Source organism: Pyrus communis, chromosome 16 (assembly GCF_963583255.1).
Source record: "Pyrus communis chromosome 16, drPyrComm1.1, whole genome shotgun sequence".
Lineage (NCBI taxonomy): Eukaryota > Viridiplantae > Streptophyta > Magnoliopsida > Rosales > Rosaceae > Pyrus > Pyrus communis.
Window position 1 is genome coordinate 276,610 of NC_084818.1, and position 16,335 is coordinate 292,944.

Sequence of the window (16,335 nt, forward strand, 5' to 3'; positions counted from 1 at the left end):
TTTATAAAGAAAATAATATTTAATAAACAACTAATTGAATCATATTATTGCTAACTTATTATAAGATACTAATTTTAAAAAAAAAAAACTTTACTAATTGATCACTGGCACTACGCGCCTCTAAAGATGTTTTAAGCACAATATTCATCATTTTTCTTATTTTTTATTATATTTTTCTTCCCTTCACATGAGCACCATCAACTTTCACTTATCCTTTCATTTTTTTATTCTTTTCTCTCTTCCCACTTATATTTATATTATATTTTATGATAATCAAATTACCAAATTACCCTTGTATTACTTGATATATTATATTAGGCTGCTTTTGAATTTTTTTTGGTTGAGGGGCAATTTTTCCTAATATTTTTTGTCAAATGTGTGACCCAAACTTTTTGTCAGCATGCGTGACCCCAAATTGGGGCTCTCGCTTTCTATTATATAGTTCTTGAAATTGACTCACCCAATCAAGATGATCCCTGAAATTGAAAATCGACCAATTTAGTCCCTAAAAATATGTGCCGCAAATCGATGTGGTTCTTCTGTCATAATTCCTTTAGCTACTTAGGATCGATCTATCCTCTGATGCGTTTAGCTTGGATCCAGCTTCTAGGTTCTCCATAAATGAAATACCCAAATTACTCATGAATGCAAAACATTTTCAGCTTCAAGTTCCTTTCCCACAGATTTATAACAATGTACTGCTGAGCTCAAAGTAAACCTGTCTGCCTCTCCAGACTTATTGATCTGCTCAAAAAGCTTGATGCCTTCTTCTAAATGTCCATAGTCCATGTAACCTCTCAGCATAGTCTGATAACATGCCACGTCAGGGTTCAAACCAGCTCCATGTAGTTCTTTATTCACCTATCAAACCCATTTTGGCAGAAGTGAAGAGCAAGAGGTTAAAATGCTCACAGGAGGGATGGACACCGATTTCATGCATAGAGTTGATGGTTTCCTCTGCTTCTGAGTATTTCAGACTCTCTGTGTAAGCTCGAATTAGGGACAGGTAGGTGAAGGAGCCGGGTAAGCAAGGGAATTTTAATAAAACACTTCCGATACTGTTTACTTTTAATAAAAAACCATATTTTTACCTTTTCTAGTACTATTCACTTACACATTTATTTATCTTTTTTTCATTAAAACTAATTTTTTTTTTTTCCTTTGAATAATTCCTCTACTTCTTCATAAAGGCCCCCAGCAGCATATACATTGATCATTATATTATAACTGACCTGATTTTCACGTAAAAGACAAGACATCAGACTCAGATAACCTTTACACTTCCAAATAATCGTGAAAGTCGATTCATAAGAAAAATGTAATATTTTTCAGCCACCAACTTGCTTGGGATAAGCCATCCTGTTGCACCAAGACGTACCCTCTTGGTTTATTAATGAGTAATTACTAATTAGTCAAAATAAATCTTTATTTATCCCTTTTCAGTTTTAAAGACTATTTGTAATAAAACCCTTATATATATCCATCCTCAACTCATCATGCTAACTGCATCTGTTAAAGGCATCAGAAAAGAATGTCGTCGTCGATCAGCATGAAGATTTTAATTAGCTTGAAACTTGTAGTGGGCTTGTTATTGTCTACTGGTGGCAACTTCCATTGCCAAGCTTCGCCTCCTCGTTACACTTTTGTGGTAATTAACTCCAGTTCAGTTCTGAATTCTGATGCATGTGTATGAATTGCACGAGAGACCATTTACTTAAATTATATTTTGTAAATTACATGATATGGTAGTTGATAGTTGGATTCCTTCTTTTAAATTATTAAAAAATTAATCTAATCATCAACTGTCATATAATTTGGTATAGTATATTAACTTATAATGCATACGTATACATATATCAGTAATTTCAAAGATATTAATGAATTGATATCTTCTGTTTGTTGTAAAAATCAATTTTAGGTCGAAGAAACTCCATACAAACGACTGTGTAGCACAAAAAACATCTTGACTGTAAATGGCCAATTTCCTGGACAAACAATGTATGTTCATGCTGGAGATACTATCGTGGTGGATATCTATAATAAGGGAAATCGTAACATTACCATCCACTGGTAATTAATCAACTTTATACAGTGCATGTAATCTCATCTGGCTTTTACATAAATGTGTGATATGATTCTACAATTTTGAACCATCTATTTTAGGCATGGAGTTAAGCAACCGAGGAATCCATGGTCGGACGGTCCTGATTACATCACGCAATGTCCTATCCAACCAGGAGCCAGGTTTACCCAAACCATTATATTTTCCTCAGAGGAAGGGACTCTATGGTGGCATGCTCACAGCGAGTGGGATCGAGCCACCGTCCACGGTGCTATAGTCATATACCCCAAGAAGGGAGCCACTTACCCTTTTCCCAAACCTCACGCAGAATTTCCAATCATCTTGGGTATGCAAATCAATTCAAACTTCAGTTTCAAAAACATTAATGAAAAGATTTCTGACATTATGAGCATAGTGATCTCTGTATAAACATTTCCAAATTACGGTCCTAATTTTTCTGCAAATTGTTGATTTGAAAATTGTAGGAGAGTGGTGGAAAGAAGATATCGGCCAACTGTACAGTGAAATGATTCAAAGCGGAGGGGACGCAAATACTTCAACTGCTTTCCTCATCAATGGTCAACCAGGCGATCTCTATCCTTGCTCAAAACCAGACACATTTAAGCTCAAAGTTGTTTCCGGCGAAACCTACCTGCTCAGACTAATCAACTCTGTAGTGCAAGAGATGATGTTTTTTGCCATTGCCAATCACAAAGTCACGGTTGTAGGCTCAGATGCTAGCTACACCAAGCCATTTTTAACAGATTATGTGACCATATCTCCCGGCCAAACGATTGACCTCTTGTTAATTGCGGACCAAATTCCCAACAACTACTACATTGCTGCTAAAGCCTATAGTGCCGGGGCTGGGGTTCCCTACGACAACACAACCACCACTGCCATACTCCTATACCAAGGAAATTCTAATTCATCTCCTACTTCTTTGCCTAATATTCCTTCCCGTAATGACACCAAAGCATCGGTTCACTTTACCAGTAAACTCAAAAGCTTGGCTGATAAAAACCACCCCGTTGACGTGCCGCACAAGATAACAACTCTTTTGTTCTTTACACTCTCCGTCAACATGCTACCCTGCCCGAATAGTTCATGTGCTGGGCCTAACGGGACTCGTATTGCCGCCAGTGTCAACAACATTAGCTTTGTCAACCCCACCATTGACATATTGCAAGCTTACTATTACCATGTAAATGGGGTATTTGGAACTCGCTTTCCAAATTTCCCACCCTTGCTATTTAATTTTACAGCTCAGCACTTGCCGTTGTACCTACTCCCGGCGAAGCGAGCGACAGAGGTGAAGATACTGGAGTACAACTCAATGGTGGAGATTGTGTTTCAGGGGACAAATATAGTGGATGGAGATGACCATCCGATGCATCTCCATGGATTCAGTTTCTACGTTGTGGGATGGGGGTTTGGGAATTTTGACAAGGACAAGGACCCTTTGACGTATAATCTTGTCGATCCTCCTCTTCAGAGCACCATCGCTGTCCCTAAAAATGGTTGGACTACCATTAGATTCAAGGCGGACAATCCTGGTACGTAATTAATGAAGACGTTCATCATCTCCCGTAATTAACCGCCCTTAATTAGTTGTATTAATGAATGATAATTAGATCATATGATAAATTGTTCTTGTGTTGTCCTTGTGTGTAGGTGTTTGGTTTATGCACTGTCATACCGATCGACATATGTCATGGGGCCTAGTCATGACGTTCATAGTGAAAGATGGAAAGGGCCTAGGAGCGCAAATGTTACCTCCGCCGCAAGGAATGCCTCCGTGCTAACAATTTTTATAAAGAACTATTTTCCAAAATGTGCGTACCATATATATATAGTCCCACTTATTTGTAGTCAATACAAGAAGCTTCTTAGCATTGACTAGGGTCATGTTGAAATTTCCTCGTAAAAAGATATTAAAATTTGAAATAAATAATCTCGATTGATTAAATCTTCACGTACTATGTATATAGTCCCACTTATTTGTAGTCAATACAAGAAGCTTCTTAGCATTGACTAGGGTCATGTTGAAATTTCCTCATAAAAGGATATTAAAATTTGAAATTAATAATCTCGATTGATTAAATTTCTGCAACTTCATTGTCTTGAAATGTCTTTTTCAAGTGCCAGACCAGGTCGATACTGGTCCAAAATCATATAGTTTTCAATTACCAGGGCCAACTTGTATTAATATTCAAATGACTAGTCCAAATCAACGAAGTTGCAAAAATTTAATCAATCGTGATTATTTATTTCAAATTTTAATATCTTTTTATGAGGAAATTTCAACATGGACACAGTCAATGCTAAGAAGCTTCTTGTATTGACTACAAATAAGTGGGACTATATATGGTACTATATATGGTACGTACATTGGCTATTAGATGTTTCTTCCCTGCACCCCTATACTGGAAATTTGTTTATATGTTTGATGTAGTGTCTACTAGTTTTTCTATGATAATAACTCTATCCCTGGTTTATTTCCGAAATAATATTGTGATCTATTCACCCCAATCGCCGTATCTCCTACTGCAGAGTTCTCTGACGTATACATATAGACTCGTTATTATCTCATCAAAGAAATTGATGTTAATTTTTTCAATTGTTAAACAAAGGAGGTTAAGGAATTTTACCCCAACATATATTTGAAAGCACAGGTGATCATAGTAAGCGTCATCGCTCCAAAGATGACTCAAACAAGGATTAACAAAAGAAGTTAATACAAAGAGCTGATTTCCATTCAAGTCTGAGTTCTTATACAGGATACACACATATTTATAGGTTAAGGAGGAACTCTCCCGAACCTCTTCTAAAACTATTTGGGAACAAGAGGAATCTTTCTCCTTTGTCCATTACTTACGCAAGATAAGAAGGAATTTTTTAGGAGTTCTGAGAAACGTTGAAGCCACACACCTTTTACATTGAACAGTCGTCTCCCAAAATGATGTAGAAATGTCCTACATTGACCGTATCTATAAGAAAATAAGAGTTTAAATACCTTAATCTCACTCAAACTAATATGAGGCATTTGGTGATAAACTCAAACCTGACGGATTGTGCATGTAGTAATTACCAAGCTAATACGACAATGTTGATGTTGTTAAAAGTAGACATTTGATCCGTCTCTCTGATAATTCTACAAATGATTTCTATTTTAAGGACATTCCTGTTAGACAAGATCAGCATGCTAAGCTTATTGCCGAAACTTGTGGAGTTTGACTTGGTTCAAACTCTTATCGTTCCAGCCGTTCCTAGTTTATAGGGTTGTTTAGTATTTGTTCTTCTGTTGCATTTTTTTGAACCTGTGGATGTAATCCTTTCCTTGGTTTCTGGTTGTAATCCTTTCCTTGTATCTAGGGTTTTCAAACCCAGTCTGTAATCATGAAACTATTATAAATACATGCATCCCACCATTGTTTGGGTATGCAATTGAAGTGAATATTACAAGTGATTAAGTTTTACAATTCCTACACGCAAGCTTCGATTTTACTGTTTATAAATGTCCAACAAATGTGTTGGGCTCAATCTGTGTTGATTGCATCATGTTTGGCACCCATGTGGCGGAGAAGCTGTGGACATGAAATGTTAGAATATGAGACAATAGTTGGGCCGAAGTCCTACCGATTTAAGTTTTAAGCATATGTAGCTTTTTTGCTTGTTGACGTATTAGCCGAGGTTATTCAATGTTGATGGACGTGAAGTTTTGTCCCATCCCATGTACTATGGCGTGCCACCGCACTTGACACGTGAGCTCTATGAAACAATTAGGAACTTGCAGAAAGTGATGCAACTTGTATCATTTGTCGTGAAGAGATGACAACAGCCAAGAAACTATTATTTGGACACTTTTTTCATGTGCCTTGCCTTTGATCATGATTAGAGTGACAGCATTTCCTGCCATACTTGCGGGCTCTAGTTGTACCTCGTGACAGTGGGACAGGTACAGCTGGAGGACATAGGGGTTCACCGTCAGCCAGATGCTCATCAACAGGGTAAACTTCTGGAACAAGACTTCGCTGCTGAAATTCCAGCAAAAGATCCTATTTACATCTAATTCTAAATGAATACGTGTTCATCCGAAATTGAGTGTAAACAGGAATTTCTGCTGAAATGTTTAGCAGGAAGTTAATTCCAAACTTCTGAGCACTGCAATTGTTGCTTTGTCTTTTAATTTCTGTGAGACGACGTAAGGTCTGATATTTGGTTATTAATGGAAAGGCACACTGTTGTTTTTAATTTCAGAACATTGTGGTTTTTAAAATTACATTTCCTTTTCCTTCATGCATGAAAGATTATTATACAAGGAAATGAAAAATGAAGGCGCCGATTGGATTTCATGCTTCACGGTCGTTCTTTGTTTTTCATTCATATGGAACTCTGATATTTTGTTCAGTATAAAATTGTGGAGTGTTAACTGTTAGAAAGAAATCATAATCCCTTACAATCAGGGAATAGAATAGGCGCGTATGTTGCAATTGTTTGACTTATTTTCATTCCCTTATTGTATAGCTGTCGGGAAAGTAGTTCCTAGTTTATAGGTTCTTTGCTGTATATAATGATTCTATTATTAACAGAGTTATTATTTTGGCCAAATATTGTGTTTGCCAACCCTAATTTTACATTAACTGATGATTTTAATTGGGAACAGGGACAGGCACAACGGCTCAGGGTGGTGGAGTTGCTGGTGATAGTGTGAGCCAACATGAAGCCAAGCTCCGAGCTGCTGCTGCTGCTGCAGCATCGACATATGAAAAGTCTCATGTATGGTAATGACACCTTTATCCTAAGTTAACGTTTGCATTTTTATTGGTGGAGTGGTTATATGTTTCCATCATATTTTAGTTTGTTCCTAGGTTGCTTGTGAGAGTGTGTGCTTGATACATATGATTTGGATATGTTGCACTGCATAGAATGCTGCGTACCAGAGGTCCAGAGCCTAACAAACTACGCCCTCTTGTGTGTAGGTCTCCTGGAGACGCGGCACTTCCTCAGGTATATTGTAAGACAATATATGTGGATAACAAGGGATGAGGAAATTAGCTCAGGGATGGATGAATAACTGGAGTCTCAGTTTTGAGCATATTATTGTATAAGTTAACTCTCTTCATCTTTTTCGAAAAGAAATTTATCACTTGTAACATTTACCAAATTTATCACTTGTAACATTTACCAATAACCGATCGCGAATGGTAGAATTGTGTAGAACTTGTAATGCTGCCGCTATGTACCCTATCGGCTTCTTCTGTATTAATTCAAACCCCATAGAAAGGAGTGATTTTGAGAGATTTTCAATGTGACCGGTACATGAGATGGTACATCACGTGTCATATAAATAATGAGATATGTGTGTTAAAAAATTAATAACTTAAAAAAAAAAAATTAAGAGCAGGCTGTGGCTTGTTTTTTTTTTTTTGAAAAAAAAAAAATATATATATATGTTGAAAATTAAAAATCGTAAAATAATAATATGCTCCTATTTAACGCCCTCTAGATCTATAATTTAAATGGGGTACTTAAAGTGATAGTTCACGAATCATTGCCAATGGAAATATATGTGCGGAAGGAGATTTTAGAGATAACACCGATAATGGGCTTGACAGGTTCTTTTATCAACTTGGGCAAGGGACATGTGGTTGATGCTGTAATTTGGGGGCCATATTTTGGACGGGAACTAGCAGTTGACAAGAGCATTTCAAAAATATGCGTGAAGATGGATTCGGCTCTAAGTGTTAATTTAATTGATGATATGATTGATACCAGCTTTTATCTCTTGCCAACATCATTGATTATTGTAAATAACTTATGACACGCATAGTCAAATGCAAGTTAGTGCATGTCTACTAGGAGAGGAACATGGTGACATATGGTATTGTCACTTGGAGCTATAATCTGAATCTTGAGTACCTTTTTTTGAGAATCCTCCTGACTGTATTGAAACTCGGTTATTTAGTGATATGATGGGAGTCCCTAGAACTAGAACTATATGTCATAACTCTTCGAGCTAGTTTTTTAGGTGATCCACCCCCTTACCTTATGTTACAAAAAAAGAAAGTGATAAAATCCCTTAATATGCAAGATCCGACTATTGTTCTCTCTTTTAACCATTATACGATGTGAGAAGTTTTCATTGGATCTATGGTTCACCTTTTAAACACGTGAAATATATTTATTAATTGAGTGACGTTATTAGAACTATGAAATAGTTGCAAGAGAGAATCCTTCCTTCATGGCAAAATGTCGGATGTCCCTTGACTTTATTGATCTTTGATCTCTCATAAGTTCATAACCATTGGAGTAGAAGCCTTGAAGTGGGTATTGTGCTTGGTTGATTCATTACCTAACTCCATACGCACAACAATTGACCTTCCCTTGTTACTATTTTTGTTTTGGTTTTGGGTTGATCCCAAAGCTCACATCGCAATTAACTGAACAGTGAAAGAGGCAAAATCCTATCTGCATGTTGTGTTAATTCCTCAAATTTCGTTATCAGGTTTTATTTGGACATATAAGATCTTCATTGAGTGTTAATTATGCAAGTTAATTTCCTGAAGCTCTAAGCACCAGAAATATAAAAGTAGAAGCAAAGTAAATTGTCTGTGACAGGCAGGAATAGAAAAGATCCGTGACGGCATGAAACGAAAAATTATTGTGGGGTGGGGTGGGGGCGGGGGCGTGGAATAAAGGAAACACCTTTTGGGTTTTATGAGGTGGCATGGAAGCTGACTAGCGACCGACAGCCAACAAAACGTTCATTTTTTCTTTTGTTTTAGTTGAGTTCAATTACTTCAGATTGGAAATGAAGGAATTCTGATTATACTGTATTATGTGAAAGCTGACCTTTCTCACTAATAATTTATTTAGTAATCGCCATTCACGCATGACGGCGTGAGGAGGAGGATTGAGGGAGGAGGAGTGCTAGTTACTTTCTTAGTTTTAGATCCTTTCACCCTCCCTCTGAATATTTGGATACCAAAATAGTGGCGATATTAAGGACAATGTTTTATGAACACTTCTTGCGTAGTATTAAGATTTTAAAAGACGTTAGGTGCTAGTTGAGTGATGGGTTGGGACCTAACCAAACTAAGCTGATTTAATTGAATTGATTATATCTCATATTAATAAGTGTTTATTTACTTAAAAACATGCATAATTGTATTGTTTTTATACAGTTTTAGAACATATTAAAAACAAGAAACAAGTGTATAATGATTGTCCATTGTATTCAACAAGTTTCTTACATTTATGGAACAAAATAAAATGCAAAATGAAAGTTATCGATTTTCAGTCTAAGTAAGAGTTACGACTTATGCGGATGCCTAGATAGGTATAGGCGGTCTAAGCCCGTGTCTAGGCGGACTAAGTGGATGCCTAAGTAGGTAGCGTCATTCCTTAATTTTCGAACGTCAAGGAATTAATCGGGACGGTGACCAGCCGCCTAACGCTTAACGTGCTTACCATAGCATCCGCTGTTAGTTTTTTTTTTTTTTTGGAAACTTTAGACGGATATTGATTATTCCTTTCCTATGTCTTTAACCTTCACCAGTAAATTACTTAATTTTCGATTACGTACAATAGGCTCCTGTGTTTTTATCTCTTATATATAATATGTGTGTGTGTATATATATCCATCCTCAACTCATCATGCGAACTACATCTGTTAAAGACATAGGAAAGGAATAATCAATATCGTCGTCGATCAGCATGAAGATTTTAATTAGCTTGAAACTTGTAGTCGGCTTGTTATTAGCTACTGTTGGCATCTTCCATTGCCAAGCTTCGCCTCCTCGCTACACTTTTGTGGTAATTAACTCCAGTTCAGTTCAGAATTCTGATGCATATGTATGAATTGCATGACTGACAATTTATTTATTTTGTAGACCATACGACGTAACTGATGATTGAATTGATTTTTTTAATAATCCCCTTCCATTTTCCGACTATAATATGTTAACTTAAAATGCATATATATATAGGTACACACACACATACACACATATATCTGTGATTTCAAGGATATTAATGAATAGCTTCTGTTTGTTTGTAAAAATCAATTTTAGGTCGAAGAAACTCCATACAAACGATTGTGTTGCACAAAGAACATCTTGACTGTAAACGGCCAGTTTCCTGGACCAACGTTGTATGTTCATGCTGGAGATACTATCGTAGTGGATATCTATAACAAGGGCAATCGTAACATTACCATCCACTGGTAATTAATCAACTTTATACAGTGCATGTAGTCTCATCCGGCTTTTACATAAATTCATCATACGATTCTACAATTCTGAACCATCTATTTTAGGCATGGAGTTAAGCAACTGAGGAATCCATGGTCAGACGGTCCTGATTACATCACACAATGTCCTATCCAACCAGGAGCCAGGTCTACCCAAACCGTTATATTTTCCTCAAATGAAGGGACTCTATGGTGGCATGCCCATATCCAGTGGGATCGAGCCACCGTCCACGGTGCTATAGTCATATACCCCAAGAAGGGAGCCACTTACCCTTTTCCCAAACCTCACGCTGAATTTCCAATCATCTTGGGTATGCAAATCAATTCAAACGTCAGTTCCACAAAACACTTATAAAATAGCTTAAAGCACTTTCAAATAACTACAAACGCTTGTGACAGCTAAAGTTAAACGGTTTTTTTGGGCATTTTCTATTGCATTTTCATTAAAATTTTCACTGTGTTCTATTGCAAAGATTTCTGACCTTATGAGCATTGTGATTTCTATATAAACATTTCCAAATTACGATCCTAACTTGTCTGCAAATTGTTGATTTGAAAATTCTAGGAGAGTGGTGGAAGGAAGATATCGGACAACTTTACAATGAAACCATTCAAAGCGGAGCGGACGCTAATACTTCAAATGCTTTCCTCATCAATGGTCAACCAGGCGATCTCTATCCTTGCTCAAAACCAGACACATTTAAGCTCAAAGTTGATTCCGGCAAAACCTACTTGCTCAGACTAATCAACTCTGCCGTGCAAGTGATGCTGTTTTTCGCCATTGCTAATCACAACGTCACGGTTGTAGGCTCAGATGCTAGCTACACCAAGCCATTTTCAACAGATTATGTGACCATATCTCCCGGCCAAACCATTGACCTCTTGTTAAATGCCGACCAAATCCCCAATAACTACTACATTGCTACGAAAGCCTACGTTGGCGGGGCTGGGGTTCCCTACGACAACACAACCGCCACTGCCATACTCCAATACCACGGAAATTTTAATTCATCTCCTACTTCTTTGCCTAATATTCCTTTCTATAACAACACCAACGCATCGGTTCACTTTACCAGTAAACTCAAAAGCTTGGCTGATAAAAACCACCCCGTTGACGTGCCACACATGATAACAAATCCTTTGTTCTTTACAATCTCCGTCAACTTACTACCCTGCCCGAATAATTCATGTGGTGGGCCTAATGGTACTCGTTTTGCCTCCAGTGTCAACAACATTAGCTTTGTCAACCCCACCATTGACATATTGCAAGCTTACTATTACCATGTGAATGGGGTATTTGGAACTCGCTTTCCAAATTTCCCCCCCTTGCTATTTAATTTTACAGCTCCAAACTTGCCGTTGTACCTACTCCCGACAAAGCGAGCGACAGAGGTGAAGATACTGGAGTACAACTCAACGGTGGAGATAGTGTTTCAGGGGACAAATATAGTGGCAGGTGATGACCATCCGATGCATCTACATGGATTCAGTTTCTACGTTGTGGGATGGGGGTTTGGGAATTTTGACAAGGACAAGGACCCTTTGACATATAATCTTGTCGATCCTCCTCTTCAGAACACCATCGCTGTCCCTGTAAATGGTTGGACTACCATTAGATTCAAAGCAGACAATCCTGGTACGTAACTAAAAAAGACGTTCATCATCTCTAATAAATATATTATCTAAGGGGCCGTTTAATAATTACCATATGAGTTTTCAGTTTCTAATTTTAGTTAACCGCCTCTAGTTAGTTATATTAATTAATGATTAGATCATATGACAAATTGTTCTTGTTGTTGTCGTTGTGTGTAGGCGTTTGGTTTATGCACTGTCATATCGATCGACATATGTCATGGGGCATGGACGTGACATTCATAGTGAAAAATGGAAAGGGTCCAGGAGCACAAATTTTACCTCCGCCACAAGGACTGCCTCCGTGCTAACAATTTTTTTAAGGCTTTGAAGCTGGTTCAATGTTCATGGCAATAAATTGGGACATCATGTAGTTAGTCCCTTCTATTCCGGATATTTATGTCAGTAGAATTTAACAGGTTTTGTATTGTCGCCTATTTGGTGGCGATCAACGACTCAAGAATAAGAGGAAAGGTTTCCATCAAAGAAATATGATGATCAATGCGCTTTGTATCGTACTAAAATTAAAATTTACCTGGCCTTATCTTCAGAACACCATCAAAGAAATATGTGAAGCAATACGCTGTTTTAACAATAACCCTCCATTTTGCTGGAAGAACGTGGCTTTGAGATTAAAGAACTTCCGTCTCTTCACACTGGAATAAACCTCAGTGATCCCAAACGACATAAATAAGCCAAAAAAGCCCAGACCTGCAAGTTTAACTTTAATTATATACTAACATATTCAGCACCACTGCTAATAAATTGATCAAAATAATTTTTTTTTGCTTTAATTATATACTATCAGTCTAGGCACGTGATCAAATTAATTTTTTTGCTTTAATTATATACTATCAGTCTAGGTACGTGCCTAGACTGGAAAAACTTTTATGTGTTTGATGTAGCGTCCACCAGTTTTCCTATTGATGTAGCGTCCACCAGTCTAGGCACGTGATCAAATTAATTTTTTTGCTTTAATTATATACTATCATACTCCTCTTGAAAAAGAAAATACAAGAAAAAGATTGAGTGGACATATACCCAAACCCCTCTATAAACCTTAAAAGGTAAGAACCTGCAAAACAAGCTGCAAAACAAAAAAGGAAATCCAAAAAGATTAGGTAAAAAAGGGAAATCACACATCAAGAAGGGGAGACAAACCTGTAGGCTGGCATGCTCAAGAAATCTGAGGTGCAGAAGAGGAAGAATCTCTATAGGAGGAGCGGAATGCCAAACAAGTGAAGATGAGAGAAGCCCTAATTGGCTAATTTGTTAGTAACAACATTCCCTTCTCGAAATGTATGAGAGTAACAGAAAACCATGTTTTGCAATCGGAGAATACAATTGTTCCAACATGTCTGGAGTGACCAAGGAGGAGAGAAGGATCCAGAAGCGAAGCAGGATATTAATTTTTTTCAATTGTTATACAAAGTGAGTATGTTTTAGCTTGAGTGTTTATCAATGGAGGCCGTGAGAATGAGTCCTGCAGATTTGCAGGTTGCTCGAAAATGACAGAGAGAAAAGGAAGGTGCTAACAATCCTTGGATTCCATTCACAGCTCACACACTAAGTGTAATGAGCATATTACCGTTACAAAGAGAGAGGAAAGAGATGAGAGTTTCTCTCTTACATCAAAGTAAATCCAACAATTCAAGCAATCTATCCTATAAGATAGTTACATGTAGAAAAAACAATCACTTAACTAAATGAATCTGAAATGCACACTTGGACTATGATCCAAGGGCTCAAATTTAATCAAGGCTTTTAAATTTGCAGAGACCAATATTCATTTCTTGCAAAACACTTATGCACTAACAGAGGGTAAGGAATTTTACCCCAAGACATAGTTGAAAGCACAGATGATCACACTAAGACCTGGTTTGGTACTGAGGTGATTCTGAAAAAAGCTGGTATCAAAAAAAGTTGGGAGCTGTTTTTGTGTTTGGTAAACATTCAGCTTCAGTTTTTTTTCACAGTTTTGGGTGAAAAAAAGCCAAAAACAAGAAGCTGCAAAACCCAGCTTTGAAAAATCGGCTTTTTTTCACATCTGTTTTACATAAAAGTTTACCAAACACTATAATACTGTTTTTTTTTTTTCAAAAGCACTTTTACAAAAAAGTTTACCAAACACTCTGCTGCTTTATTTCACAGCCGCTTATTCTCACAACACAGCAGAATCAGCTTTTTTTCAAAGCACAGCAATACCAAACCAGCGTCACCGCTGCAAAGATGACTCAAACAAGGATTAACAAGAAACATTAATACAAAGAACTGATTTCCATTCAAGTCTGAGTTCTTACAAAGGATACACACATATTTATAGGCTAAGGAGAAACTCTCCCGAAACTCTTCCAAATTTATCTAGGAAGAAGAGGAATCTTCTTCCTTTGTCCATTACTTACACAAGATAAGATGGAATCTCCTTGGTCCACAGCTTCTTCTTCGTGATAGCTTTTGGTTTAGATAAGTAGCTATATACACAATTTTTTGCTAAATATGGTACAATTTTGAGAATATGTTGGGCTCAATCTGTGTTGATTACAACATGTTTGGCTCCCATGTGGCGGAGAGGGTGTGGACATGAAATGTTAGAATATGAGACAATAGTTAGGCCGAAATCCTACCGATGAGTTTTAAGCATGTGGAGAATTTTGCTTGTTGACGTGCATAAGCTGAGGTTATTCTACCTAGATTGACGTGAAGTTTTGTCCCATCCCAGGTACTATAGTGTGCCACTGTGTTAGACAAATAAGGAATATGGTTGGAGTCCTTGTGTAATTGTATATAATATTATTATTGGAAGAATAAGCCGTCCTACAGCCGTCCTACCTTGTCCTACCTACACACTAGCCGTCCTACGGCCGTCAAGCCGTCCTACAGCCGTCCTACCTTGTCCTACCTACACACTAGGACGGCTACCTTGTCCTCTACAGCCGTCCTACCTTGTCCTACCTACACACTAGGACGGCTACCTTGTCCTACCTACACATTTGTATCATGTATATATATCCTTGTAATCTTGTAGAGAAAGATAATGAAAAATTAAGCATTCTCTTCCATTTGCATTCTCTTCCATAAGCATTCTCTTCCATTTGCATTCTCTTCCATTTTTCCACATTCATGTATCAATAACAAATATAATTTTTAGCCTACATACCTTTTTCTACATGGTATACAGAGCAGGTTTATAACCCTAGCCCTAATTTTTTTTTCGGCAGCTTTCTCTGCCGTTCCCATGGCTGTTTGTGGCCCGTCCCGTCCCTCCTCTGCTCGTCCTCCCCTCCACTGCACCTACTGCAATTTTGATTATCATACCCGAGACACCTGCCATCAACTTCATGGCTATCCCGTTGGCCATCCCCTCCATGGCCAACCGTGGCGACCACCGCGCCGTGCCACTGCTTCCAGTTCTTCCCGCAGCCATGCACCTTCCAGTCCTCCCCGGCAGCCACGGTTTTCTGCTTCCCGGCCCCATAATTTCACCCAGGCCCATCACGTGCAAGGCACCCAGGCCCCCGCCTCCTCTTCTACTCCAACGACCCACCAAGTGCACGGGACCCAGCCCACTTTGCATGACTTGCAGCTTGCCATGCTTGACCTCTCTGCCGAGCAGCACTCCCGTGTTCTAGCTGCTCTACGTGACACCACCACCCCTCCTCAGGCCAATGTCGTGCTCACTACTGATTTTGCCCAAGGTTTGTTACCTGTCACCTCTCGTCATGGTCAATGGATTCTTGACAGTGGTGCTACGGATCATATTACTTCTTCCACTTCATGTTTGGTTAATCGTTCTCCTTCACATTTGCCGCCTGTTTCTTTGCCTAGTGGTGCTTCCGCTCCCATTACTTTTACTGGCACTCTTCCTTTAAATTCCTCAGTTACTTTGAAGGATGTTTTATGTGTCCCTAATTTCCGAGTGGACCTTTTATCGGTTGGTAAACTTACAGATGGATTATCGTGTTCCATAACCTTCTTTCCTTCTTGGTGTGTTTTGCAGGACTTGGTTTCGAAGGCGATGATTGGTGTGGGTAAGCGACGTGGCGATCTGTATTACCTTGTGGCCCTTACCTCTTCTCTCCCCACCCATCAACCTCTCTGCAACATCATTACCATCCCCTCCTCCCTCTGGCGTAGGCGTCTTGGTCACCCCTCCTCCACTCGTTTGCAAGCTTTAGCATCTAGCTCTCTTAATTGCACTTTTGATTCTAGTCATATTTGTGATGTTTGTCCGTTGGCAAAACAAACTCGTCAACCTTTTCTTTTGAGTTCAATTTCATCAACTTTCCCTTTTGCTTTAATTCATTGTGATATTTGGGGCCCGAATCGTCAATCTTCTCTTTCTGGTGCTAATTATTTCTTAACCATTGTGGATGATTTTTCTCGCTTT

At 38.2% G+C, this 16,335-nt stretch overlaps 2 protein-coding genes across 2 annotated transcripts; both read left to right on the top strand.

Moving 5' to 3' along the window:
• The first annotated feature begins 1,179 nt into the window (after positions 1–1,179).
• Positions 1,180–4,487, top strand: LOC137720467 (laccase-15-like). The gene is made up of 5 exons (XM_068459535.1): positions 1,180–1,648; positions 1,919–2,070; positions 2,164–2,408; positions 2,548–3,618; positions 3,737–4,487. The coding sequence occupies exons 1-5, from the start codon at positions 1,532–1,534 to the stop codon at positions 3,865–3,867; spliced, it is 1,716 nt and encodes a 571-aa protein (XP_068315636.1). The 5' UTR covers positions 1,180–1,531; the 3' UTR covers positions 3,868–4,487.
• A 5,243-nt stretch (positions 4,488–9,730) lies between these two features.
• LOC137720468 (laccase-15-like) lies at positions 9,731–12,438 on the top strand. Its single transcript, XM_068459536.1, has 5 exons — positions 9,731–9,880; positions 10,138–10,289; positions 10,383–10,627; positions 10,882–11,952; positions 12,129–12,438. The coding sequence occupies exons 1-5, from the start codon at positions 9,782–9,784 to the stop codon at positions 12,257–12,259; spliced, it is 1,698 nt and encodes a 565-aa protein (XP_068315637.1). The 5' UTR covers positions 9,731–9,781; the 3' UTR covers positions 12,260–12,438.
• The last annotated feature ends 3,897 nt before the right edge of the window (positions 12,439–16,335 follow it).